Consider the following 25,014-nt stretch of genomic DNA (forward strand, 5'->3'; position numbering starts at 1 on the left):
AACCCTTCAAGACAAAGACTTCGTATTTGCTTTTGCAGGCAGACCCTTTATGTCTCCATTTGGAGTTTTTTCAGCAAAGATACTGCAGTGATTTGCCATTTCCTTTTCTAACTCATTTTTCAGTTGAGGTAACTGAGGCAAACAGGGTTAAGCGATTTCTCCAGGATCATCTAGCAAGGAATTTGGGCTGAGGCCAGATTTAAACTCAGAAAGATGTCTTCCTTATGCTAAGCCTGACACTCTATGCCCTATATTACCTACTTGCCCTTGGGCATTGTAGACACTTAATGCATGTTTTGATTGGAATTGGTTTTCATTATGTTGGTATATTATGTATTTGTAACCAAAAATCATTCCATACAAAGAAAGAGAGATAAATTTATGATCTTGTGCAAGGTATGTTAGTCTTGGACCAGATTAAGCTTAGGTTTGAATTATATGCTTTTCATTCACACTTCTATGACCTTGGACATATCCTTTCACTTCTTTTGGTATTAAATCTGTGGTGCTATGATGCTCACCTCCACAGCAGACAAGCTCTACCTTTTGTGTTTTGTTTTGTTTTGTTTGTTTTTCCCCCAGCTCATATATACTTGTTAAATCAATCTTTTTTGATCCACTGAATTCTTAAGGGTCATTCCCTCTTGTAATAATTTTCTGAATTGTTATTTTGTCTAAGTTTTTGCATTTAATTATCTCTTTTCTGCATCATATTCTTGAAGGTAGGAGCTCTTTAATTTTTACCTTTGTATTCCTAGTGTTTAACAGAGTGCACATAGTAGGTGCTTAATAAATGTTTATTAAATGTTTAAAAAACAAAACTCTCACACCAGCAATGATTACTGTACATTTTGTTTTAATATTTTGTGTTTTTCGGAAGCAATTTATCCTTTCCTCCAGGGATAATAAGAGTGAACAAAAAGGAGAAAGTATAATTACTAAGAATGATTCTTATTGGCATTGGGCCCTTCTAATGAGGATGATATCTTTGTCAGTGAAAGTTTTACCTTTTCAGAACATGTTATATTAGCATTGCCTATGGGACAGATATCAGACCTACAGCCCAGACTGAATGAAGTCCAAAACACTCCCAAGTGTGGCCCTAACCTGACTGAAATGTAGTTTCTATGTGATTGTAATATGTTGACTCAACCAATATAGAAATGTGTGGCGCAGACTTCATGCTTCTTCCGTACATTTAAGTGGTTCCTGTTTATATTTGAATTTGATAGCATTAACCTAGAATGCCAAGAGTTCAAGTGACTTGTCCAGGATGACATGTACAGGGTCACTAACTCTTGCTTTATTTCAATGTATCCTCACAAAAATCCTTTGAGATAGTAATAAAGTATTATATATACATAGTAGTATTATAGTAATCTATAATAATAGATTATTATGCCCATTTTACAGATGCAGAAAACAAGGCTAAAATATTAAGTTCAATTTTATTCAATTCAATAAATATTTATAAACAAAGTATAAAGCACATAGAAGGCACTGGAATAAAGAGTTAGAACTTAAAGGAAACCAGGGAGGATGGTAGTTGGAATAAAGAAGGGAGAGCATTCCAAGCAATCTAGAAGTTGAAAGATGAAGGATCTTATTTATGTAAAAACTATGTAAAAAAAAGATGCCAAAAGTTCAGTTACTGGATTAAAAATACATGTCAAGGAGTCAGATGTAAGAAGACTGCAAAAGTAAAGGGGACATATCAATTGGAGAACGGCTGAATAAATTGTGGTATATGAATATTATGGAATATTATTGTTCAGTAAGAAATGACCAACAGGATGAATAGAGAGAGGTTTGGAGAGACTTACATGAACTGATGCTGAGTGAAATGAGCAGGGCCAGGAAATCATTATATACCTCAACAACAATACTATATGATGATCAATTCTGATGGACGCGGCCATCCTCACCAATGAGATGAATCAAATCAGTTCCAATAGAGCAGTAATGAACTGAACCAGCTACACCCAGTGAAATAACTCTGGGAGATGACTATGAACCATTACATAGAATTCTCAATCCCTCTATTTTTGTCTGCCTGCATTTTTTTTTTTATTTCCTTCACAGTCTAATGGTACACTATTTCAAAGTCCGATTCTTTTTGTACAGCAAAATAACTGTTAGGACAAGTATACTTATATTGTATTTAATTTATACTTTAACATATTTAACATGTATTGGTCAACCTGCCATCTGGGAGAGGGGACAGGGGGAAGGAGGGAAAAATTGGAACAAAAAGTTTGGCAATTGGCAATGCTGTAAAATTACCCATGCATATAACTTGTATATAAAAAAGCTATAATTAAAAAAAAAACTACTTATGTATAAAAACATCACAACCCAAAGAGAATAAATTCTGTAAAAATTATTAAAACATGAAATAAAAATAATGAAAAAAAAAGTAGAGGGGACAAAGTTAGGAAATGCTTTGGATGTCCAAGAAAGCATTTTATATTTGCTCCTGAAAACAGGGAACCACTGGAGTTTAACTCATAGGGAGGGGTGACCCAACAAGAGTTTTAGGAAAATCACTTTAGTAGATAAATGGAGGATTTCCTTGAGTGGGAGACAATTGAAGCAAGCAGATCCAGTAGGTATTGTACCTGGGCTGGGACAGTATCAGAAAAGAGAAGCATGGGATATTCCTGAGATATCGCAAAGGAGAAATCATCAGGCACTGACAAGAGATTGAATATGGGACACTAAAAGATACAAAAGGATCCAGGATGATTCCAAGGTTGTGACCCTGAGAGATTGGGAGAATGATGTTGCCCTCTACAGTAATTGGGTCCAAGGTTATATACATAGCTTCACTGTTTCTGGCTTTTTAGGAATCATCTCTTTTGATTCTCCTAAAAGCCATGTGAGGTTAATGCTCTTATTATCCTTAGTTTCCAGATGGAAAAACTGAATCTGATGGTTCAGTGACTTGCTTAGGGTCACATAGCTAGCACATGCCAGGGCAATATTCAAATTCAGCTTTTTCTGATCCCAAGAACAGATCTCTATCCACCATGGTTGAATGCAGGTTTGGGTTGGAAGAAGAGTGATCTTTGTTCTGAGCATAAAAAAATGGATTGTCTCAGTGCAAGTATGATAGAGTTTCCCCTCTCTTTAATCAGCAAGGTCGGCCCGATTTTAAAACTGGACATTCTGACGTCTTGACTTTGGGTAACCTTTAGCTTAACTTAACTCTGAACAAAAATCCAATTCTTACTCAAAAACCACTTCCAGTTCCATGACACAAAGAAAGGGTCCACTTGATTTTGTACTAAGTATCCCCAAATCAAGTGATTACAACCATTTGCATGCCATAGCATTTTTTCCTTTTGATTGTCTTATTTTTTTCTTCTCTCCATTTAATTCATTAATTTGATTTACTTATCTTCAAATTATGTCCTTCGTTATTATTGAAAATTTAAGTGGTTCCACTATACTATTTATATAGTAACTTCTTCGTGAAGACCACCCTAGATTTCTATTAACAAACTGCCCAAACACAAAATTTGCTTCCACTGCAAAGATGCTAAAGGGATAATCAAAATCAAAGGTGAATTCCTTCTTTGCATTTTGGTTGCCAAAAATAAACAACTCGTGCTGGTCATGCTTTGCATTATAAAAGGGATAAAAGGGAAAAAAAAAAAACTGTCCAAGGAGGCAAAAAGACATGGCCTGTTTTGGCATTGGTCTTTCTTTATACCCCCAGCACTTAAATAGCACCTGACATTTAGGGATAAGGATAAGGACTAATTCTGTGATTTCATTGGTATGGGGAGCTTCCAAATGAGGAAATTCCTCGAACCAACTCAGATTGATAAATTTTTTGCAATTTATAATATTAAGATACAGGGTCCTTATAGTATTAAGGATTCAGGTTTTGATATCCTAAACCCTTTAGGCCTATGCTTCCTTCTCAGAATAATGTCTTCAAAAGTAAGAATATGAATAATTACAAAATAAACTAATTTTATTGAAATAAAATTATTAAATATAAGGCAAATTCTTGAACCCAGTTGAAGAACCCTTGTACATGAGAACTGCTGAGACTCCTGGGAATCTGTGACTGGCCCAGTGTCTTAGAATCAATATATTTTGGACTTAGAACTAGAACACAAATATTCTTGGCTTAGCGAATGATTCTCAAAACAGTACTCATCTCCTAGGTTATTGTGAAAATCAATTAAATTATATTTGTAAAGCACTTAGCACAATGCTTGGCACTTAGTAGGTATTATATAAATGCTCTTGTTGTGGTTCTTGTTGATGTTTACCCCAAAGAAGAGGTGGCCCAGAGGAGCCTGAAAAGTGAGAAGATCACTGGTTGAATATTTTTTATAAAGGAGTTGTCCTTATACACATATAAATTACCCTAGGTGTCCAATGAGGTTCTTCTAAGTGAGAAGCTGTGATTCTGTGACTATAACTTCCTTTTCAGTAACTAGGCACCCAAATGAACACGATCTTTTCAAAGTAGGCCCTTCAAGAGTATGGGATTCTATGCCAGAAATGCTCACATTTATTCCAAGTCACTGCTGGAATGGCTCGCTGAGAATTCCATTCTCTGTGATCTGGTGATAGATCTGAGGAAGTCGGTTTTGACTTTTGGAAATTTCTAGAGGTCATCAGGAAATGATAAACTTCACGGCATTTTGCTTCCTTAATATATTAGTGGGTAGACAAAGCTAGTTTGAAGAACATACAAGTATGCACATGAATTATGAATATGTTATAACTTTTGTATATTTTATGATGTTTAGAAATTAATTTCAAGGGAAGTTCAAAGGAGGAGCTCCAGACAATGTTTTTAAGACTGATTGCATCATAGGAATACATCTCAAGCCTTCCTTCTGCCCCCCTACGCTCCCTTCTTCTCTCTTTTTCTCTCTCTCTCTGGCACTTTCTTATTCTTTCAATCTGTCTCTGTCTCTCTACCTGTTTTTCTCTCTCTGGTTCTCTGTGTTGCTCAGTCTTTGTCTCTCTGATTTCTTTTTCTCTCTGTGTTTTTCTGTCTATCTCTGTCTCTGTGGATCTGTCTATTTCTGTCTCTCGTCTCTGTCTCTTTCTCTGTGTTTCTGTATTTCTGTGTATCTGCCTCCGTCTTTCTGTCTCTCCATCTTTCTTTCTCTGTCTCTGTCTCTGTCTCTCTCTCTCTCTCTCTCTCTCTCTCTCTCTCTCTCTCTCTCTCTGTGTGTGTGTGTGTGTGTGTGTGTGTCTTTTTGTCTCCATGTCTCTCTCACACACATACACAGCTTAAAAGCAGCTATATTCTTGAGGACAATTGTCACTTGCTTACAGAAGAAAAGTTTAGACATTTGTGGAGAGAGGAGAAGAGGATAAGAGGGGATGGAAGGAAAGGAGAATAAAAAAGAGCAGAAGGGAGTAGAGAGGGGGAGCACAGTCTCCTTAAACAGCCAAACATCTTACAGATTGTAATCACCTTGGAATGATCACCAAAAGCTCAACAGCATATACAGTTGGAAATAAGGCGACAGCTATTTAATGTGTTTGTGCATTAGGCCCAAGGTCATTAGCTCCAAATTTAGGCTGACCTGTATCTCACCCAAGTCCAAGTCCAAATTCATCCTTCCTTAGAAGATGGTAGAATATTTTCCTTCAGAAGACCATATATAAATACAATATAACTATAAAATTAAGAAACACACACAAGTAATTAAATGCAAGATTGTTTGAAAGAAGGAATCCCTAAGTTGGAATGGGAAATCAAAAAAGCCTTCATACAGGAGTTGATGTTTAAAATGTACTTTAAAAGAAAATAATTTTATGAATGAAAGGTGAGGAAGTAATTCAGTCCAAGCAATGGGAATGGCCAGTACAAAGATCTATATGGAGCTGGAGGGTTATATGTGTGAAGCAGAGAGAGATCTCCCGATATGAGAAGGGGAGTCAGTCCAATGAGGCTAGAAAGGCAGATTGGCCCAAAGTTTTGAATGACTTTATAAGCTCAACAAATGAATCATATTATATTCCAGAGGCGTAGGATGCCCCTGGAGTTTGTGGAATATGGAACTGTAGTTTCATTTGTGTAAGGAATCTCAAGGAGGAAAATCCTTTATCAGTTCAGATCTTAATCATTATCAGTCTTCTCTATAATTTATACTCTAAGAGTTATCTAGGACAACGCTTCTTAAACTGTATGTTGAGACCTCTTGGGGGTCCCATAACTGAATGGAGGGTCACAAAATTATGATTTATTATCAGTAAATTGTTCATTTGTATATCTATTTTATATGCCTAAATATCCTGGATTGCATAACAATTTATTGAGCAAAAAAGGATCATGAAAGGAAACCGTTTGAAAAGCCTTGACCTAGAGAACTTATAAGTGATTTGGAAAACGTCCCACAATCTGTTTTGATAGATAGATAGATAGATAAATATAGATGTATAGAGATAGAGATAAAGATATATATAGAAATAGATAAATATACACATACATACACACACATATATGTTATATATATATATATTCCTTTTATTTTTTAATTTTCAATACTTTATTTTTCCAAATACATGTAAAAATAATTTCCAACATTCATTTTTGTAAAACTTTGTGTCCCAATATTTTTTCTCCTTCCTTTCCTTAACTCCTCCATCTCCAAGACATTAAGCATGATGTAATGGGCTGAGGCTTGAGTTGATGCACTGAGGTCTATTCCACTCCCCTGCCTCCACCCACCAAAATCGTCATTTCCTATACAACACATCAGGACTTGCACAAAGAGTGGGTGGGGGCCATTCTTTCTCCAAGCTTATCTATTAATAGAGTATGGTCCAATTACTATTTAGCCTCATGTGCTTGGGACCTCAGTGCATCAACTCAAGCCTCAGCCCATTACATCTCCCGCTTTCTTTTGTTTTAGAACACAGGTGATCATGCCATCCCTGACTCCTCAGGGAGGTCAGAGCCCCCAAGGGGAGGTGATCACACCCTCCCTGATTTCTCAGGAAAGGAGGTGAAAGCACCGAAAAGGAAGTGATCACGACCCCCTGACTTCTCAGGAAGGGAGGTGAAAGCACTAAAAAGGAGATAATCACGCCCTCCCTGACATCTCAGGAAGGGAGATGAAAAGCACCAAAGGGAAGTGGGGGTTGCTAGCAGGTTTCTGGGCTCAAGGGTCTTATTATGCACAAACCCATCAGCATGGGAACACATAGCACATAACACATAGCAACAACGCAGAGGCTATTAATGATGACTCTCCCCACAGTCAGTGCAGGCTTGATGTGGTGTAACAAACATGAATTATACACCCAAGTAACGGTATAACAAACAATATAAATCAACAGTATGATGTAAAAGATTGCCAGAAGTCCTAGAAGGAGAGTATGTAAACAGCAGTCACACATACACCTCTTCAGCAGCCAAGAGATAGTCCAAAACCAGTCTATTGTCCATTGCTTCACATATCAGGGAATCCAATGATCCCCCCAAGTTTTTGAAGTCCAGCAAAAGTCTTTTTATGTCTTAGGGAATCCAATGATTCCAGCAGATTTTGAAGTCCTGTAACAGTCTTATCATTTCTCAGAAAATCCAATGATTCCTGAGGGCTTTAAAGTCCTACAACAATCTTATGTCTCAGAGAATCCAATGATTTCTGAGGGTTTTGAAGTCCAATGATTTTCTATGTCCATGAGTCAAATGCCATAACTGCCACACTCTTTCAATGGTGAGCACAATCAGCAACAGAACCACCCGATGTTTCTTGGGGAGGAGATGGCTCAGTGGATAGAGCACTAGCCTTGAAGTCAAGAGGACCTGAGTTCAAATCCAGCCTCAGACACTTAACAAACAGAAAAAGTGAGCTGAGCCAACCGTGGCAATGGCAATCCCAAAAGTCTCTCCTCCCCTTCCTATTCCACTCCCCTGCCTCCACCCACCAAAATCGTCATTTCCTATACAACACATCAGGACTTGCACAAAGAGTGGGTGGGGGCCATTCTTTCTCCAAGCTTATCTATTAATAGAGTATGGTCCAATTACTATTTAGCCTCATGTGCTTGGGACCTCAGTGCATCAACTCAAGCCTCAGCCCATTACAGCATGATATGTTAAGTATAATTATTTTAAAAATATTTCCATATTTGTCATGTTGTACAAAATAATTTAGACTAAAAGTGGGGGAAAAACTGAGAAAAAAAAACAAAAAAATGAAAATACTATGATTCTATCCATATTCAGTCTCCATAGTTCTTTCTCTGGATATCAATGATATTTTTCATCCCAAGTCTATTGAAATTGTTTTCACTCACCTCATTTTTGAGAAGAGCCAAGTCTATCACAATTGATCATCATAATGATCTTGATGCTACTACATATAATGTTCTCTTGATTCTGCTCACATTATTAAGCATCAGTTCATGTAAGTCTTTCCAGGCTTTTCTAATTTGCTCATCATTTCTTACAAAACAATCATATTCCATTTCATTCATAGACTATAACTTATTCAGCCATTCCCCGATAGATGGGCATGCACTTAGTTTCCAGTTCCTTGTTAATACAAAATATATAAAAATACAAAAATATAAAAATTTTGCACATGTGGATCCTTTTCCCTCTTTTATGATCTTTTTGGAATACAGACCCAGTAATGACACTGATTCATCAAAGGATATGCAGTTTTATAGCCCTTTGAACATAATTCCATATTAGTTCAGAATAGTTGGATCAGTTCACAATTCCACCAACATTTATCACTATCTTTTTCTGTCATCTTAGCTAATCTGTGGAGTATGAAGTAATAACTCATAGTTGTCTTAATTTGTATTTCTCTAATAAAGAGTGATTTAAAACATTTAATATGATTAGAAATTATTTCAGTTTCTTCATCTGAAAATTGCGAGTTCATTCTTTGACCATTTATCAATTGGGAAATGACTTGTATTCTTATAAATTTGAGCCAATTCTCTATATAATTTAGAAATAAGATCATTATCAGAAACACTGACTATAAATTTCTTCTCCTCTCCAGCTCTCTAATTCTTCTAATTTTGGCTACAATAGTTTTGTTTTTGCAAAACCTTTTATGTTAATGTAATCAAAATTATCCATTTTGCATTTTGTAATGTTCTATTGATTTCCTTTGGTCACAAATTCCTCCCTTCTCCTCAGATCTGGCATTAGACTATCCATTGCTCTCCTAATTTGCTTATATAGCATCACCTTTATGTCTAAATCATGTAAACATTTTGACCTTATCTTGGTATAGGATGTTAAATGATGATCAATGCCTTCTTTCTGCCATAGTATTTTCCAATTTCCCCAGCAATTTTTGTCAAATAGTCAGTTTTTATCTCAGAAGCTTGAATTTTAGGGTTTATAAAACACTAGCTTATAATAGTCATTGATTATTGTTACACAGTCTTTCCATACTGTTTCCCTATCACCTGGTCCAAGACTGTTTGTTGGCAAAGACCACATAGGCCATCATTCTATAACATTCCCTCAAACCGTTAATTTGTCATGTTAGCAACCAGTATTTACTAAAGATCAAACTTAATTTTACACCTTCTTTGGTAAACCAACAAGGAAAGCACTTCCTACATTATTCCATCAAAGTATTTATTAAATATCAACTGTATACCAAGTCCTGGAGGTAGGAAGATAGGTTAAAAAAAAATCTCTAACTACAAGAAACTCATATTCTAATGAGAGAGAGAACATGCAAATAACTATATCCACAAAATATAGGTAGATATAATATAATAATGTATAATATAATATATATGTTTATGCTCAGATATGTTTATGAGAAGAGAGGGGACAGGGAAGAGAGAAGAAGGGGAAGAAGAGAGGAGAAAGGGATGGGAGAGAAAGAGAAGGAAGGAGAGAAGAGATGGGAGAGGTGAAGAAGGGGGAGGAAAGGGGAGGAGAAGTCAATGTCACTATCACAGAATCCTATAAATTCATAAAAAAAAGAACAAGTACAGTAATATTGAATGAATGTGGTAGGAAAGGACAATGATGGTGACCACTGCTACACTAGAAAATAGTGGAGATAATGAGAAATAACTTATCCAAATAAAAATTCTAACAGGAAACTGTTAAACTTGACAGCACCAGCTAAATATAAATCTGTATTAACATTACTAAACATTGACAAGTTTTTTATTTTTTTTTTGCCTTCCTTTGAAAAATAACAACACAAAATGGAAAGAAATAAAAACATGGGGAAAATAACCAAGAAACTCTTTTACATAAATAAATATCCCAGCTTTAGGAAGAGGGAGCCAGATTGTCTAGATATCTGTAACTCCTCCATATTGCGTGAAAATTCATATGTGAAACCTCTGTCTCTATTTTCAAATCTAAATAGCAATTGAAAAGTTAACTTACACCACGGGAGGGCTAATGTTGCCCCAGGAAACCGTAACTTTCACATTACCTCGTGTATATGTTGGAATCAACAACAGGGATGTTAAATTATCATAACTTTACATTTAGAACTGTAAATTTAGGGAAGAACAAGAATGTTCAGCAGGAAATTAAACAAAATTCAAACACTTTGATGAAAGAGTATTTTGTATTTTCCTATTAAAAAACAAATCTTAATGAGTGTTGATTGGAATGATTATTTACCACACATCATGAACCTTGCCTGCATTGCTCAGAAAACATGATTTTCTTCACATCATGTTTGAGTCATGGCTAATGGGATTTTGGTTTACTACCATAGTAGTATCTTATAAATAACACTTGATAGATATAAAAAGAAGAGCTGTAGCAAAAGTACAAAAAGTGGCATTTGGATGTATTTTCTTAGATTATGCTGCCTCAAGTTGCTTAGCTACCTTTGGAGAAAGGTGAAGAGATGATCTTTCATAATTTTAGGTTCATAAGTCAGAGCTTCTCTAGCTTGTGGGGCTGCCAGAAGAAAACACGTTCTAGGTTTTATATTCAAATAGCCTAAGATGCTCAGCCTATACCTAGATGGTATCACCTGGGAAACAAAATTCCACATCTAATTTCTCTAAGCAAAATATCAGCTAAGTATCACAGCAAACAGCATACTGTACTTGGAGTTAGGAAGACTTGAGTTTGGATTTTGTATCAGATTCTTACTAGTTGTGTGATCCAACTTGTGACACTCAGTAGTCGAAAGACCCTAGCAAGTCACTAAACTAGAAAAAGGGCTAGCCAGACAAGACAGTTGTTGAAATCTCATCAAATTCTAAATCTGTCTCCTTATAACATAGAGTCAAGATGATTGTGTGAAAACATCATTCCAATACACACTTCCCAGCTGACATTCTAAGCCTAAGCTTTCTCATCTGGAACTATTCCACTCAGGGCTGTTGGGAAGCATAAAGCAATTAATAGTTAAAACCCTCTGCAAATTTGAGAATATTATATAATTATCCATTATAATTATTTTAATTTTTGTTGTTGTTAAGACAGGAAAGACTTGGTAAACTCAGAAATTGTAAACATGGAGACAAACTTTAGAGCGTATGTGTGTGTATATGTGTCAGTGTTGTTTAAATTTAATTTTTATCATCTTTTAATCTTAATTTTTAAAAATCCATATTTTAAAATTTTAAATCTGCTTATATTTGGATATTAATTCTCATATCCTGTATTCTTTCAGAGGGAAGGGCCCATTGAAAAACACTTCTGATGTTATTAATGCAGCCAAGAAAATTGCTGAAGCTGGTTCACGAATGGACAAATTAGCCCGAGCTGTGGCTGACCAGGTAATCTAATTGAGGAGAGCCAGACACTCCTCTGAGTAGACTGTAATGAGCAACTGAACTCTGAGGTTTTATGCATCAATAAATGTTTTTAAAGAATGAAGTATGGGACTTGGCAAACACTTTATGTACCTTTTCCCCACCCCGGGCCCTGTAATGGTGGGAAAGGTAGATTTAGCTCAGAGAAGAGTCCGTATAACTTGTGTTAATAAAGTTCAGAAGAAAGCCAATTAAAAACCACCTCTATGACCTCGTAAATATGAATTTTGTAGTCATGGACAACAGAGTTTCTTCAAGCTGCCTTGATTTAAATAAAATCAGCTGCTTTCTCTTAAAAAAAATTAGACAGGAAAACTGTCCTTCTTTATATTTCTTGGGTGATTTCATGTATTTGGGGACTCCCAAATACAGGTCACTCATCTAGATTGTAGAGTTACAGTTCTTTGAAAGCTGCTTCCTGGTGCACGGAGAAAGTAATATGCCCATAATTCCCTAGTCAAAATATATCAGAAACAGGTTTTGAACTGAAATCTCCCAGGTCTGCTTACTAGAATTAATTTTAATTTTAAAGCAGGACTTGGAATTATATTGATGTAGAAAAATTTTGTTGATGTAAAAAAAAAATTATGTCTACTAATACAAAATTGGAAGCATTTTTTTAGATAGCTTGTTGTTTTAAGACACTTGTGTCAATACTGAATTATAAAGTAACTTGCCCAGAGTAACCCAGTTATCATGTGTCTGAAGCGAGATTTGAATCTAGATATTCCTGACTCTAAGGCTTACTCACTATCTATTACTCCATGCTACTTTCCATTTTTAATAGGATGAGCCCAATGATTGCATTGATGTCAGTAAATTTCCATGAAGAATCTATCTCCTTGGAAGTAAATTGGCACCTTCTTTGAGAAGTAAGATGAATTGTTTAGGATCACCTAATCGTAGATCTCAGAAATAGCAATAAAATCCATTTTTTCCCCCTGGCTTAAAGACTATATATTATGCTGCTTTGCCTTTCTTAAGTTACTTATATATAAATTGTTACTGAAAAGGAAATCTTGTTTTCTCCTTTCGTTGTCCCTGCTTCCCTAAATGAGAAATTTGGCGTCACCTGTCCATGAGTTTCCCTGGGAACTCTGCTCTATTGACTTTGGATTTGCCATACCCACCAATGATGTAACATTTTAGATGGCTTCCATTTTAGCTGTGGATCAGTGAGTCTACTGCCAAATATGTGCAGGTTTATTTTGAGTTCTGACTTTCCCTCTTCCAATTCAGTCCAATTTAGCAATCTTTTGTTGATTTGGCCTTGATGGGAAATGGGGATTTACTCATGTTAGCTCTTCAGATAAATGGATATTTTAAAAATTTATTCCTTTGGGACTAGGAACCAGCCTATTCTCCTATTAATTTTAACAGAGGATAGTGTAAGTGAATCCCTATTGTATAACTCAATGTCATCTTGGGAAAAGTAATTTTATTGGATTGTCATCCAGTAATTCCCTCAGGAGATTCTGGAGTAAGTAGAGTTATCCCTTTCACATTACAACTTTCCCCACTACAATTTCTATATATCACAGGTCATCATAAGGAAATAAATGGGAATTTTGGAGGAGTTTTATGAAAGCTACATGTTCCATACAAAGACTAGCAGATGAAACAGAGCCCATGACCAAATTGAACTCAAATTTCAAATAAGACATTGTAAACATCCCATTAAAAAAAAAGACTTTTTTTTTTCTGGTATGAGGTGAGGACCCATATCTACACTAGATGCTGTCCCTCTAACACTCAATGTGAAAAGGATGACTATAATACTGTTAGAGCCAAACAAAATGGCTCTCCTCCACCCCCAGTAGGATGAATTTTTCATTTTAGTTGACTCTCATTGTAAAGTTAACATTCTTTGGAAACTACTTACTAAACAATTACTTGCTTAAGAGATTCAGTATCTCTCCATCCCCATTCACACACACATACACACACACATATTGGGGCTCAAGGACAATGCCTATGAGATGATCTTTTAAGCTACATATAATCATTCCAACCTTTGCTCTGTAAATTATATAGCTAAAAAACACATATAGGTGTCATGCTAATGGGTTTTCCTATGTGAAAAGTGTAAAATGGGGGAGGGAAATCACATTATATTTGTAGAGAATGGACATGAGTTCAAATTTCAACTGTATCCCTTCTTACCAGTGTAATCTTGGACAGGTTGCCTAATTTCTCTGTCATAGTTTCATCAGTTTTAAGCAACAAAATGACAGAATATACTGAGCACTGGATACCCTGAATTCAGATCCTACCTCAGATACTTAGAGCTAGTGTAATCCTAAACAAGTGACTTGGTCCCATTCTATCTCAGTTTCCTTCTCACCTATACATTGAGATAATAGGGATTACTGTTAGGTTATAAGGATCAAATAAAATAATGCCTGTAAATCACTTTCAAGTGATATAAATTATGAGACTTTTATGATCTTTAAAACATGGAGCTTAGGCTAGGTGGTTAAGGCCACTTCTATAATTAAATCTGTTATCTATTATTATTATCTATTATCTATCTATTTAAGCTTCCAAGAAGATTTTTATTCCTGCTTTTTGCTTACTTCTCAACTATGTTGTGTGTATCTAGGGCTCTCAAATAACTGATGTCTAGATAATAAAAGTCACTGTAATTTGAACTTAATAAATTTTGTCACAGGACACCTAAATGGCATAGTGGTGCAATGGCACAAAGCACTTTTCTTGGAATAAAAAAATCTACTCTTCAGGAATTCCAATCTAGCCTCAGACACATGTATACTGTGTGATCTTGGAAAAGTCACTTAACCCTTTTTGTCTCAATTTTTTATATGCAGAATTAGCTGGAGAAAGAAATGGCAAACCACTCCAGTATGTTTGTCAAGAAAACACCAAATCGATTCATAGAGTCAGATGTTACTGAAATGATAGAAAAAAATAAAATAAATTATCACACTAGAATAGTATACCTTTAGGTAAGGCACTTCATATCTCTAGGATTTAATTCCTTCATCTTGTTTTGTTTTGTTTTGTTTTGTTTTCCCTGAGACAGTTGGGGTTAAATGACTTGCTGAGGGTCAAGCAGTTTAAGTGAGTGAAGTCAAATTTGAACTCAAGTCCTCCCATTTCCTTGAGGGCTGGCACTTTATCCACTGTACCATCTAACTGCCCCTAATTCCCTCATCTTTAAAATTAGAAGATTCAAATCAGATAACTCTTAATTTGAAATCAAATGTTTGACCATGTAACACAGAGATTCATGTAAATTTCTTTAAGGGAAATCTTCAAATAATTCCAGAAAGCATCAGCTTTTTAGTGTATACTAAGAACAAAACCTCTGGGCATCGATACCTTGAGTCTTAGAGAGTTCATATTTGAAGGAAATCTTAATTATTATCCCTTCGTTGAAGAATCAAACTCAAAATGGGAAGGTAGGATGAGCACATTTAAAATTCTCTGAAATAAATGCCATATTCAACACAAATTGCATTGCAAATGCTAAAGTGAAACTGGAGGAAAACAGGTGGCTGGACTCCAGCTCAGTATACAAGGGAGACTTATTTGGGGAGTACTGGGTAAGAATATCTCCTGGTTCTAGGATTTATATTTTATGGAGATTGCTCTTCTATGCTACTGAACAAAATAGGAGGAAATTTCAAAATACTCAGGATTTAGTGCACTACAAATTTGTTATCAGACCTTAGCTGAGTTTTCACTCAGTTTAGTGTAGTTAGAATTAAGTTAGAGTAAGGTAATGGGATGATAGAGGACAGCAAAAATAGTGGGAGGCAATATGATTGAGAAGATGGGAGTGAATGGGATCAAAGATTTATATAAATGGGGTTGGCCCTGGCATAGAAAAGGATGTTCTTCAGAATATGGAGTGCTGGATGAGGAAGGGATATTAAGAGGATCTGAGATGAGGAGAAAAGGAGAAGAGACAACTCAAAAAAAAAAAAATTCCCTCTTTTTTTTCCATCAGAGTGTGAAATGAGGGTCTCAGTTGAAAGGGAGGAAGAAAGGGATTGTATCATAAGCTTGAGGAGAAAAGTGAAGATTTGGATCAGCTATTGTGGTGAATGGGCTAAAAAATCATTTCAAGAAGAGTAATAGGATTGCAGTGAACCCAGTCATTACTGTTTTGTAATTTCCTCATTTTTTTTTCAGTATGATGGGAGAGGAGCAAAGATAATAGAAGGTAGTAGAAATCCAGCATTGATATTTGGCAATGTATGACCAGAAATAGTACAAGGAAGCCAAGAAGTCAAGAATAATATTGCATTGAACTGGCTCAGGAGGAAAATGAACTTTGTAAAAGAGAATCGTGTAACAAGAGTATGATTTCTCTGAAAAGAAACCATAATGTTGAAACAAGACACCCTTCCTTGCTTTTCTCCCCTCCTCATTGTGGAAATAACCACTAGAAAGCGACTTGCCATTTCTGTTGTTCTTAGATCTGAACTTCTTTAAAGCATTGTGGGGATTTGAGTGATTGGAGAGGTGTTCCGCTTGGGGACACATGCTTTTTGCATTTTAAATTTCTCTGGATGAGGTTCAGCTGAACAGCTGACAATGAACAAAGCTGGGGAAGCCATCAACAGATGCCTTTCTGTGGCTGGAAAATGTTTTCCCCAAGTTTCAAGATATGCATGCAATATAAACTTTTTATGGACTGTTGCATTTTTAATTACTGTTCCAAGGAGATAGGCCTTCCAGTTTAATTTGCTCCAAGGTATTTGTATTGAAAGCTTTGTCAGCTCTCTGGAGAGATATCATTTTAAAGTTAATTCTTTTCAGTACATGGGTCTCAGGAGTCAGATAAATATTACAGTATTAAATAGTTGCAGGAAGGAGAAATGGTCTCTCTGGGATTCTTTCTTGATAGATGCAATAACATAGAAGAAGGCATGTTAGTAACAGCCATGCAGAGAGTAGGTTAAACTCTGTGACCTCCCTAAATCCTCCTTCCCTTTTTGTATTGAAAGAGAAAATATGGTGGTGTCCAAATCGTAAGTTTAAATTATACAGAGAGAAGCTGCTGAACTTCTCAAGGCTTGATGAACACTTTTCCAGGATTTCATTTAGATTTCTCGTGTTTCACACGTTCTCATACACATAATCCTCTGCCAAAGGCTACTGTGATTGACCTTGGACACGTTGTATAGTGTTTTTCCAACATGCCTAATGATTATATTAATGAAATATCAAATTGATTCTAAAATTTCCAGTGTGCCCGAGGATTTCATTTTGAAACTCCCAGATCTCTGAAGTCCATATGCTAACAAGTCCAATAACAAAGCAACTCACGTGAGGATTCTTAGAGAACCATGAATGAGATAACGAGGCAGGGACACACTTTACTGAGCAAAGGAAGCAATTGTTGGAGGCCAGGACATCCCTTTGCCCATTGAAAATAGTGGCTTCATTATCCTAGCTGGTCATGTAATGGGCAAGGTGAACAATTGTGTCTTACTAGCCATAGTTCATTTCAATTGACTCTGGATGAATTGTTCTAGGAACATTTCCACTTGTATTGGTTATAAACTATCTCCGAGCCGCTTACATTTAAGGGCCTTGAATAGGTCCCTCTAATTTTGAGATTCACAATGAGTCCAAAATGGAGAAAGGCATGCTATAATAAGAATGATACTTTGCTTAGACAAGCAAAGGAAATAAATTGCTTCGTCGTCTTATTAAAGCAGCAACTCGAAATCATATTCTTTAATGCAGCATACAGATTACCATAAATGATTTCCTTCCAGGGGAGAATGGCTGGGTGTTATGCGTCAATAGACTCCCCTGCTTCGTGAAAGCTGAATGGAGTTCTCCACAAAATAGCCTCTGAGATTACTTAGCTGTCTTTACTGTGCAGAAGGCAACTAACAAAGAGTGTAATTAATTATTTACAGATGCTATCAATAGGGGCTTTCTGGGATATCTTCATATTTTAATGCGTGAAATTCCATAGAAGCCGAAAGAATAATTCTCAACCGTTACCTCCCATCTGAAGGGGATGGGTGGGTAATGTTTTGCTAATATAGAATAGACACTAAATCATATCCAAATGTGAGATTTGATATAATGGGCGCTATAGAAGATAATATATAATTGAGAATGCCATCTATTTTTTTTTTTTTAATTTTCAGTGTCCTGATTCTGCGTGCAAACAGGATTTATTAGCCTACCTTCAACGAATTGCCTTGTATTGCCACCAGCTTAATATCTGCAGCAAGGTCAAGGCAGAAGTACAGAACTTGGGCGGAGAGCTTATTGTATCAGGGGTAAGCCGGTATTTGGATGTCATAGTTTAAAGGTCCCACTACGGTAGCACTTGGAAGGGAACCATTCTTGGCAACAGTACTGTTTCAAAAATAATAATAATAAATCATTAAAATAGAAGAAGTAGACAACAACTCAAACCTCAGTGATTCATACATCGGGATGCTTTTTAAAATGTTATCGCCATTATTCCAGACCTCACAATAACTGGTGAAGAGCAATTCGATTTTCCAATTACCCTATGTTTATACTAGCCTTGTAAAATCTCCATTCTTCACAAGAAAACTAATTTCATAGTCTGAAAACTCATTGCCAAGCTGTGACTATTGTAATTATTTGGGGCTTTTGTATATTTACTCATTGTAAGTCTACTTCCCTCTCTTAGTATTAGAAATTTGCATCATCAGTACAAGAGCCAGGACCTCTACATGGGGGCTTGTGTTAATTCTTAAAGATGATGAAAATACCAGGTTCACTCAGGTTCCAATGCATACTAGGTTTATCAATGACCTAAGACCTAGAAGACGTGCTGTTGCCAAAAAGAAACTAACATAGCTGTCAACACTAACAATTACATTTTCTTTGCTCAGTTGTTCCTTTTTTTTTTTCCCTTTTTGCCATGGAACTCTAAATCATCTGATCCATTTCCATCTCATGAATCAACATGGAAAATTCAAGGAATATTTAGTACATGCAGTATTTCTTGTCAGGATTTCCATATGGAGGTGTTGGGTTTCTTGTCCCTGTCTTCCTCCCCCACCCTCATCCCCGACTCAAATTCTGGGAAGTAAAGGCAACTTCCCAGCCCACAATTTGTTGGTCATTGTGATTTGTATGCAAATTCCAAAACGCGGCTCTAGCAGCCTTAATCTCTTCCCACCCTTCTCCCAGCCAACTGCAATGACGCCATTTTAAATGTGTGACATTACTCATGATACAACATTTTCAAGATGGTGGATGGCTTATGAGGATTGGATTGGTCACAAACCCCAATTCTTTGTAAAGCCCTTTTTCAGGAATTTCACCATGATTCAATCCTCAGGCAAGTTTTTTCGACTATGATGGAGAAAAACAAAATCCCATGTGATTCCAGATGCTTCAGTTCACAAATGATTTTATTCTCAAAGAAGGTAATAATGAAACAAAATGACCGGGCTGGCCTGGAGACACCATCTTGAAAGCCTACTTTGTGCTGTCCTAGCAAGGGAGCCTAAGAAATTGGCTGTTCTGTGCTAGTCCCAAAAAGGTTCTCCACTTCTTTACCTGGTCAAAGAAATCCAACTTGAAAATCTTTCACTGCAAAGCCCTAATCTGTCTTGCATTGTGCCCTCCTCCCCCACGCAGGGGTCTTTCCCCTCCAAACTCTTGCTTGTAAGCAATGCTGTTGCATTCCAGTCGCCATGCTTCTATTCTTCTCTTCTGCCTTGATGGTACCATTCTCCATGCCATACAGCTTTTCTCATCCATCTGTACAAAACAGTTGTGGAACTGAGTGCTTTTGGTTCACTGTGTCGTATGTGCTTTAGACCCCTTCTATCCAATTTCTTCTTTTTTAATTTTTTGTTTTGTTTTGTTTTTTTTTAAACATGGATGCACGATGCATCTTTGTAAATCTCAGACTCCACAGCCTCATCCTTCACAAAGCTTTCTGGGCAGAAATGCTTGCCATCATTTTCTCTGGCGCATCATTATTAGCAGTCACTGCTTCCAAAGCCTCATCTCCATTGTCTGTTCCTCATTTAGATGTAGTCCCAACCCATCAGTGGCTTTCATCCTTTGCACTGTTAGTTTTGAAGATATATCCAGGGACACCAAAGCCGGTGCTGGTGGGGTCCCTTTCTTTGAGGTGTGTTGTATGAAGTTACAGAAACTGATAATGATTTCTCCTAGAGGAATTGTTCAGAGCTCCATCATAACATTGATCCAGGACTTCTTCATGGTATGTAACATGTGATGTAGTCACAACAAAAAAGCTGTTCTTTGGTCTCATTGCTCTTTTTTTTTTTTCTTTTTGTTTTCTTTTGGCAAAGGAAGATTGCTCTTCAGTGCCTAACTGGAATCTGTAGATTGCTTTTCTCTTCATATTTCTGTTCCTATCTTATTCTTCATTGGCTAAGCCAATCAGTTCCCTATGTACTTCTCTGGCCATTATACCTGATTATCTTCCGAAAGGCAAAAGGAGACAAGGATATGAGGTTCACAAATGAGAGAAAATAATATCAACCATTTTTTTTTGCCATGAAAATACTTCTGTATTTTAGGTTTAAATTATATTTGGGGGGTTCCCTCCCTTTTTGTCCTGGATTGATGATTATCCTGCCAGATTTTTAAGGAGATGGCACATAGTTCATGTTTGCAGCTGCAAATGTTGGCTAAAATCTTATACCTATTCCTATGTATCCATTCAGTGAGGATTCAAAGCCATGCTTCAGGGCTGAAAATAATATGGTTTGAAATTTCTTCAGGAAATTGTTTGGTACAACCTAATGCTCTCTGCCAAGCCCAAGACATTTGGGACAACCTGTTTCCAGATGATGCCTGTCTTATTGAGAAAACATGGTATTAACTTTCAAAGCTGAAGCCAAAAACCTTAACTTCTAACTCTAAATTTGTATCCTTGTATATGATGTATTTCTGTCTAGTAATTTTAAGTGTGTGGAATATAGGAAATTTCTTCTTCTTTCTTCTGAAAGACTTATACCATTTATGTATTACATATATTTATATGTTTAAAAAACACATATATTAAAAACAAGTGTGTATGAGGACATTGAAAACTTCTGTCTATCTATCTGTCTGTTTCTTTGTCTGTCTCTGTTTCTTGATCTCTTGATCTCTTGGTCTCTTAGTCTCTCTTTCTGTCTCTGTCTCTGTCTCTGTCTCTCTCTCTCTCTCTCTCTCTCTCTCTCTTCTCTCTCTCTCTCTCTCTATCTTGGTCTCTCTGTCTCTCTGTGTGTCTTTCTCTCTGTCTCTCCCTCTCTCCTTCCTTTTTTCTTTCTCTCCCTTGGGGAAGAAGTGAGGATGATGTTTTGAAAAAGAATTTCCAGGAAAAATATGAAGTTTGTCATTATACACAAGGAAAACTCCCTGAATAGGTTAAGTTTATAGGACTCTGTGTGCATGTGGGTGTGTGTCCAGGTATCTGTGCTCGCAAATGTGGACACAACTGATCTTAGCAGAAGAGAAAGTTTCTATACTGGAAAGACGTCACACTACTAAATTATAAGTCATACCTCAGAATGGAATAATTGAAAGATCTTGGGTCACATGTATATATATATAATTTCATGCATCATACAGAGCGTCCCCAAAGTGTTAATATAGTTTTAAGTTTTAATAGCTTAAGACTGCATTGATTCTTGGGATATTGTCCATGTGAGAAGACGAGCAATTTGAAGTCTGGCCTGGAAAACATGATGATTTGAGTTCTAGTCTGATATATACTAATTCTATGACTCTAACCAGCTCGTTGAAATGTTCAGTGACCCAGACAATAAAGCATCTAAGTAGTAAATGACGACTAGCATGGATTTTCCAATTTTGAAGTTCCCTACAAAGATGATATTGTGAATACACACCTGAACACACACACGCATGCACACACATATACACATGTATGTACCCGAGAATACATATATGCATGAATGTAGGTGTGTTTGAGTATTTATCTCCTGTCGCTGCCATGTGAATTTACTGCAAGTGGAGAAAATATTTACCAATGTAAATTTGCAACTGCTTGGCAATGGATGATTTTTAATACTTGGGGAAGGCATTTTGAGTTTAAGTGACTTACCTAGGGTCACCCAGTCAGTATGTATCTGAACAACATTATGAACCTTGCTATTCTTGATTCCAAGACTGGCCTTATTTCTCCTTCTCTCTGCTGTAAAGGTGTATGGAAAGACAATTACCTCTTATAAAGAGTTATATAAAAAGCTATGGTTAGATGTCAAGTTGGAAAATATTTTCCTCTCCTCCCTCCCCCCCCCCCACTTTGGTGGATTATATTCCCAAAGAATCACTAATATTGAGAAAGAAAGTCCACCTTTCACATTAAAACTCAAAGGACTTTATTTTTTCAATGTGAACACAATTCATTGTGTTCTAAAGGGGGTTTTGATAAAGCAGAATCATAGAATTAAGTTTAGAAGTGATTTTAGATTCTGCAAAATCACTTAAGGTGGACTGGAGGCACAAAGTTGAAAACCTAGTCTGTGTTATTTTAGCAAGGGAAATTAAGAAACTGATTGTTCCATGCTAATTCAAAAGGCTGTTTCCTTCACCTGGGCAAAGAAATCAACTTGAAAATATTCCACTGCTAAGCCCTGGTTCTTGCCTAAGACAGCTAGTGTGACAGTGCAAAGGTAGTTCTGCTCTCAGCGCCAGAATATCTGGGTGGGAGCCTCACTTCTATCACACCAGCTTGCAGTATTACTTTTGATAGATTAATTACCTTCTCTAAACTTCATTTCCCTCATCTTTAAAAGAAAAGAATGTGTCTCATAAGTGATTTACTTTTTAACCACCATAGAAGTAGTTAGGAGCAAAACAAGGACCAAAAGCCAAATTATCCTCATGGCTAATCCACTAATCCAGCAGTTTTTCTAAAACACCAGAAATACTTCAAATCACATTCCCTGTCATTTGTGTACTTAAGCCATCTCTGTGTTCTTCCTTTCTCCCCGCCTCTCTGTCTTTGTCTCTGTGTCTGTCTCTCTGTCTCTCTCCCTCTCTCATCTTATTCTCTGTATTTCCCACCAGTCTCTCTCATTACATGACAGCATTATTATTAGCCTAGTTTCTTGACTCTGATGTGATGAGGGGGTTCACTGACTTCTCTGCACCCAAACTGCCTTTCTAGAAAATTAACATGATGGGTACAGTAGAACTCCACAATGTGACAAAGAGATCCCTCAAAGCTAATAGATCCTTTTGATGCGTGTTTGATATAATACTCTAAATAAGGTTTAGTCTTGCTATCCTCTCCCATAGACATATGCTATCTGTTATATTTAATCCCGGGTACCACAGTTTTGGAAAAATATCAACACACTAGAGCAAGGGTCCTCAAACTACGACCCGTGGGCCAGATGTAGCAGCTGAGGACGTTTATCTCCCTCACCCAGGGCTATGAAGTTTCTTTATTTAAAGGCCCACGAAACAAAGTTTTTATTTTTACTATAGTCCGGCCCTCCAACAGTCTGAGGGACTGTGAACTGGCCCCCTATTTAAAAAGTTTGAGGACACCTGGTAGTGTCCATAAAAGAGCAATCAGAATGTTGAGAGGATTAAGGATTTGGTTGACAGAAATGCTAATATTTAGCCTGAATTTAGGGGGACATGAAAGATGTTTTTAATTATCTCAAGAGTTTCATGAGAAGATTCATCTCTCCCCTTCCCCATTTCTAAGGAGGAAAACTAGGAGCAGGGCACTGAAGTTTCAAGTTGGCAAACTTAGGCTTCATGAAAGGATTTTTTTTTCCTAACAATTAGATCTGTTCCAAAGTGGAATGGTCTGCTTTGACACTGGAGATCTTCATACAGGAGCTGGATGGCTCTTGTAAAGGATAATGTAGAGGGGAGACGATCAAGGGGAAGATGGTTAAAAACAACTACAAGGGTCCATTTAAACACGAAATTTCTTGGATTTTGGAATGAGATGACACTTCAGTCTATTTCTGTCCTTATAATAATAGAAAAAAAAATTAAGATAAGCAGGTACTTTTTTTTTTTCTTTGTCCTGCTGGATCATCTTCCTACTTTTCTGCTTCAAGAGTCTGCTCTTTGTCAAATTAGGTATTCCTTCCACCGATGGATATGCAATAACTTTTCAGCCCATAGGATCATAAACCTGGAGCTATAAGGCATATTGGGGGGCAAACTCCTTATTTTACAGATGAGAAAACAGAGGCCCAATGAGTAAAAGTGAGTTGCTTCAAGTAATACCATAAATTAATATCAAAGCCAAGACAAGGGCCCAGACTTGTGCCTTTTATATTATATGACATTAAAACTAAAGTCACAGATAATTCTCAAATAATCAATATTTGACCTTTGGATTATATAATAAGATATGTCTAGTAATACCTATACATGTATATGTACATACACACATGTAACCACATTGCCTTATATGATTATAAGTTCTCCAAATCTAACCCAGAAGTTTTTGGCCAGGTGTATGAAATCAGTAATTGTCCAACATTCCAGTAATTATTCCAGTTAAATTATGCTTTTGATTGTTCATTATATATGTCATCTCTCTTGTACTTCCTTGCCTTGGCATAGACTACTTCTCTTGTTTGGAATCCTTTCTCCTTTGTTTTTATGAATGAATGAATGATTGAGTGAATGAACGAACAGGTTGTTATAACAGTCAATGTAAGAGATATGAGGATTTGACCTAGAGAAGCCGAAATATGAATAAAGACAAAGCTATAAATGAGAGTCATGTATTAGAAAAAAAAATTAGCAAAACTCTCCAGTTGTTGGTATATTGGGTGGGATTAAGAAGAAAGCATCAAGAATGATGGTAAAGTGAAGAAAATACATGGTTGGAAGAATAGTGGCTCGGTAAAAATAAAGTGATATAGGAAAAGAAAAGTTTTGGAGAGGAAAGAAATTCTGTCCAGGAATATAGGCGCACACACACACACACATACACACACACACATACATGCACATTTTATACATATATATATGCATATATTTGTATGCATATATAATTTCTGAGGATTTCAGCTTTGACTGGAATATCTCTAATAACTCACATTGTAACTTGTACATGGCAGATACGTAGTGAATTATTGATTTAGCTTAGAATTGTCTATTGAACAATCACTTGAAAATGCTCGAGACGATTAGAAATGTACATTGGGTACTCAAGAGAGATATGAGATCTAGATTTTAGTGCAAGCTGTACAATATATTTATTCAGTATAGCACAGTGTTTGGCACAAAATATATGCTTAATAAATGTTT

At 36.4% G+C, this 25,014-nt stretch overlaps 1 protein-coding gene across 2 annotated transcripts in view; it reads left to right on the top strand.

Annotated features, from left to right (window-relative positions):
• The window catches only part of CTNNA2 (catenin alpha 2), a 1,459,872-nt gene that overhangs the window by 1,388,873 nt on the left and 45,985 nt on the right, over positions 1-25,014 (top strand). For both annotated transcript variants that reach the window (XM_051974336.1, XM_051974337.1), the window contains exons 16-17: positions 11,622-11,727; positions 17,901-18,035. In XM_051974336.1, coding sequence (XP_051830296.1) covers positions 11,622-11,727; positions 17,901-18,035 — 241 coding nt within the window. The remainder of the gene's footprint in view (positions 1-11,621; positions 11,728-17,900; positions 18,036-25,014) is intronic.

Source organism: Antechinus flavipes, chromosome 2 (assembly GCF_016432865.1).
Source record: "Antechinus flavipes isolate AdamAnt ecotype Samford, QLD, Australia chromosome 2, AdamAnt_v2, whole genome shotgun sequence".
NCBI lineage: Eukaryota > Metazoa > Chordata > Mammalia > Dasyuromorphia > Dasyuridae > Antechinus > Antechinus flavipes.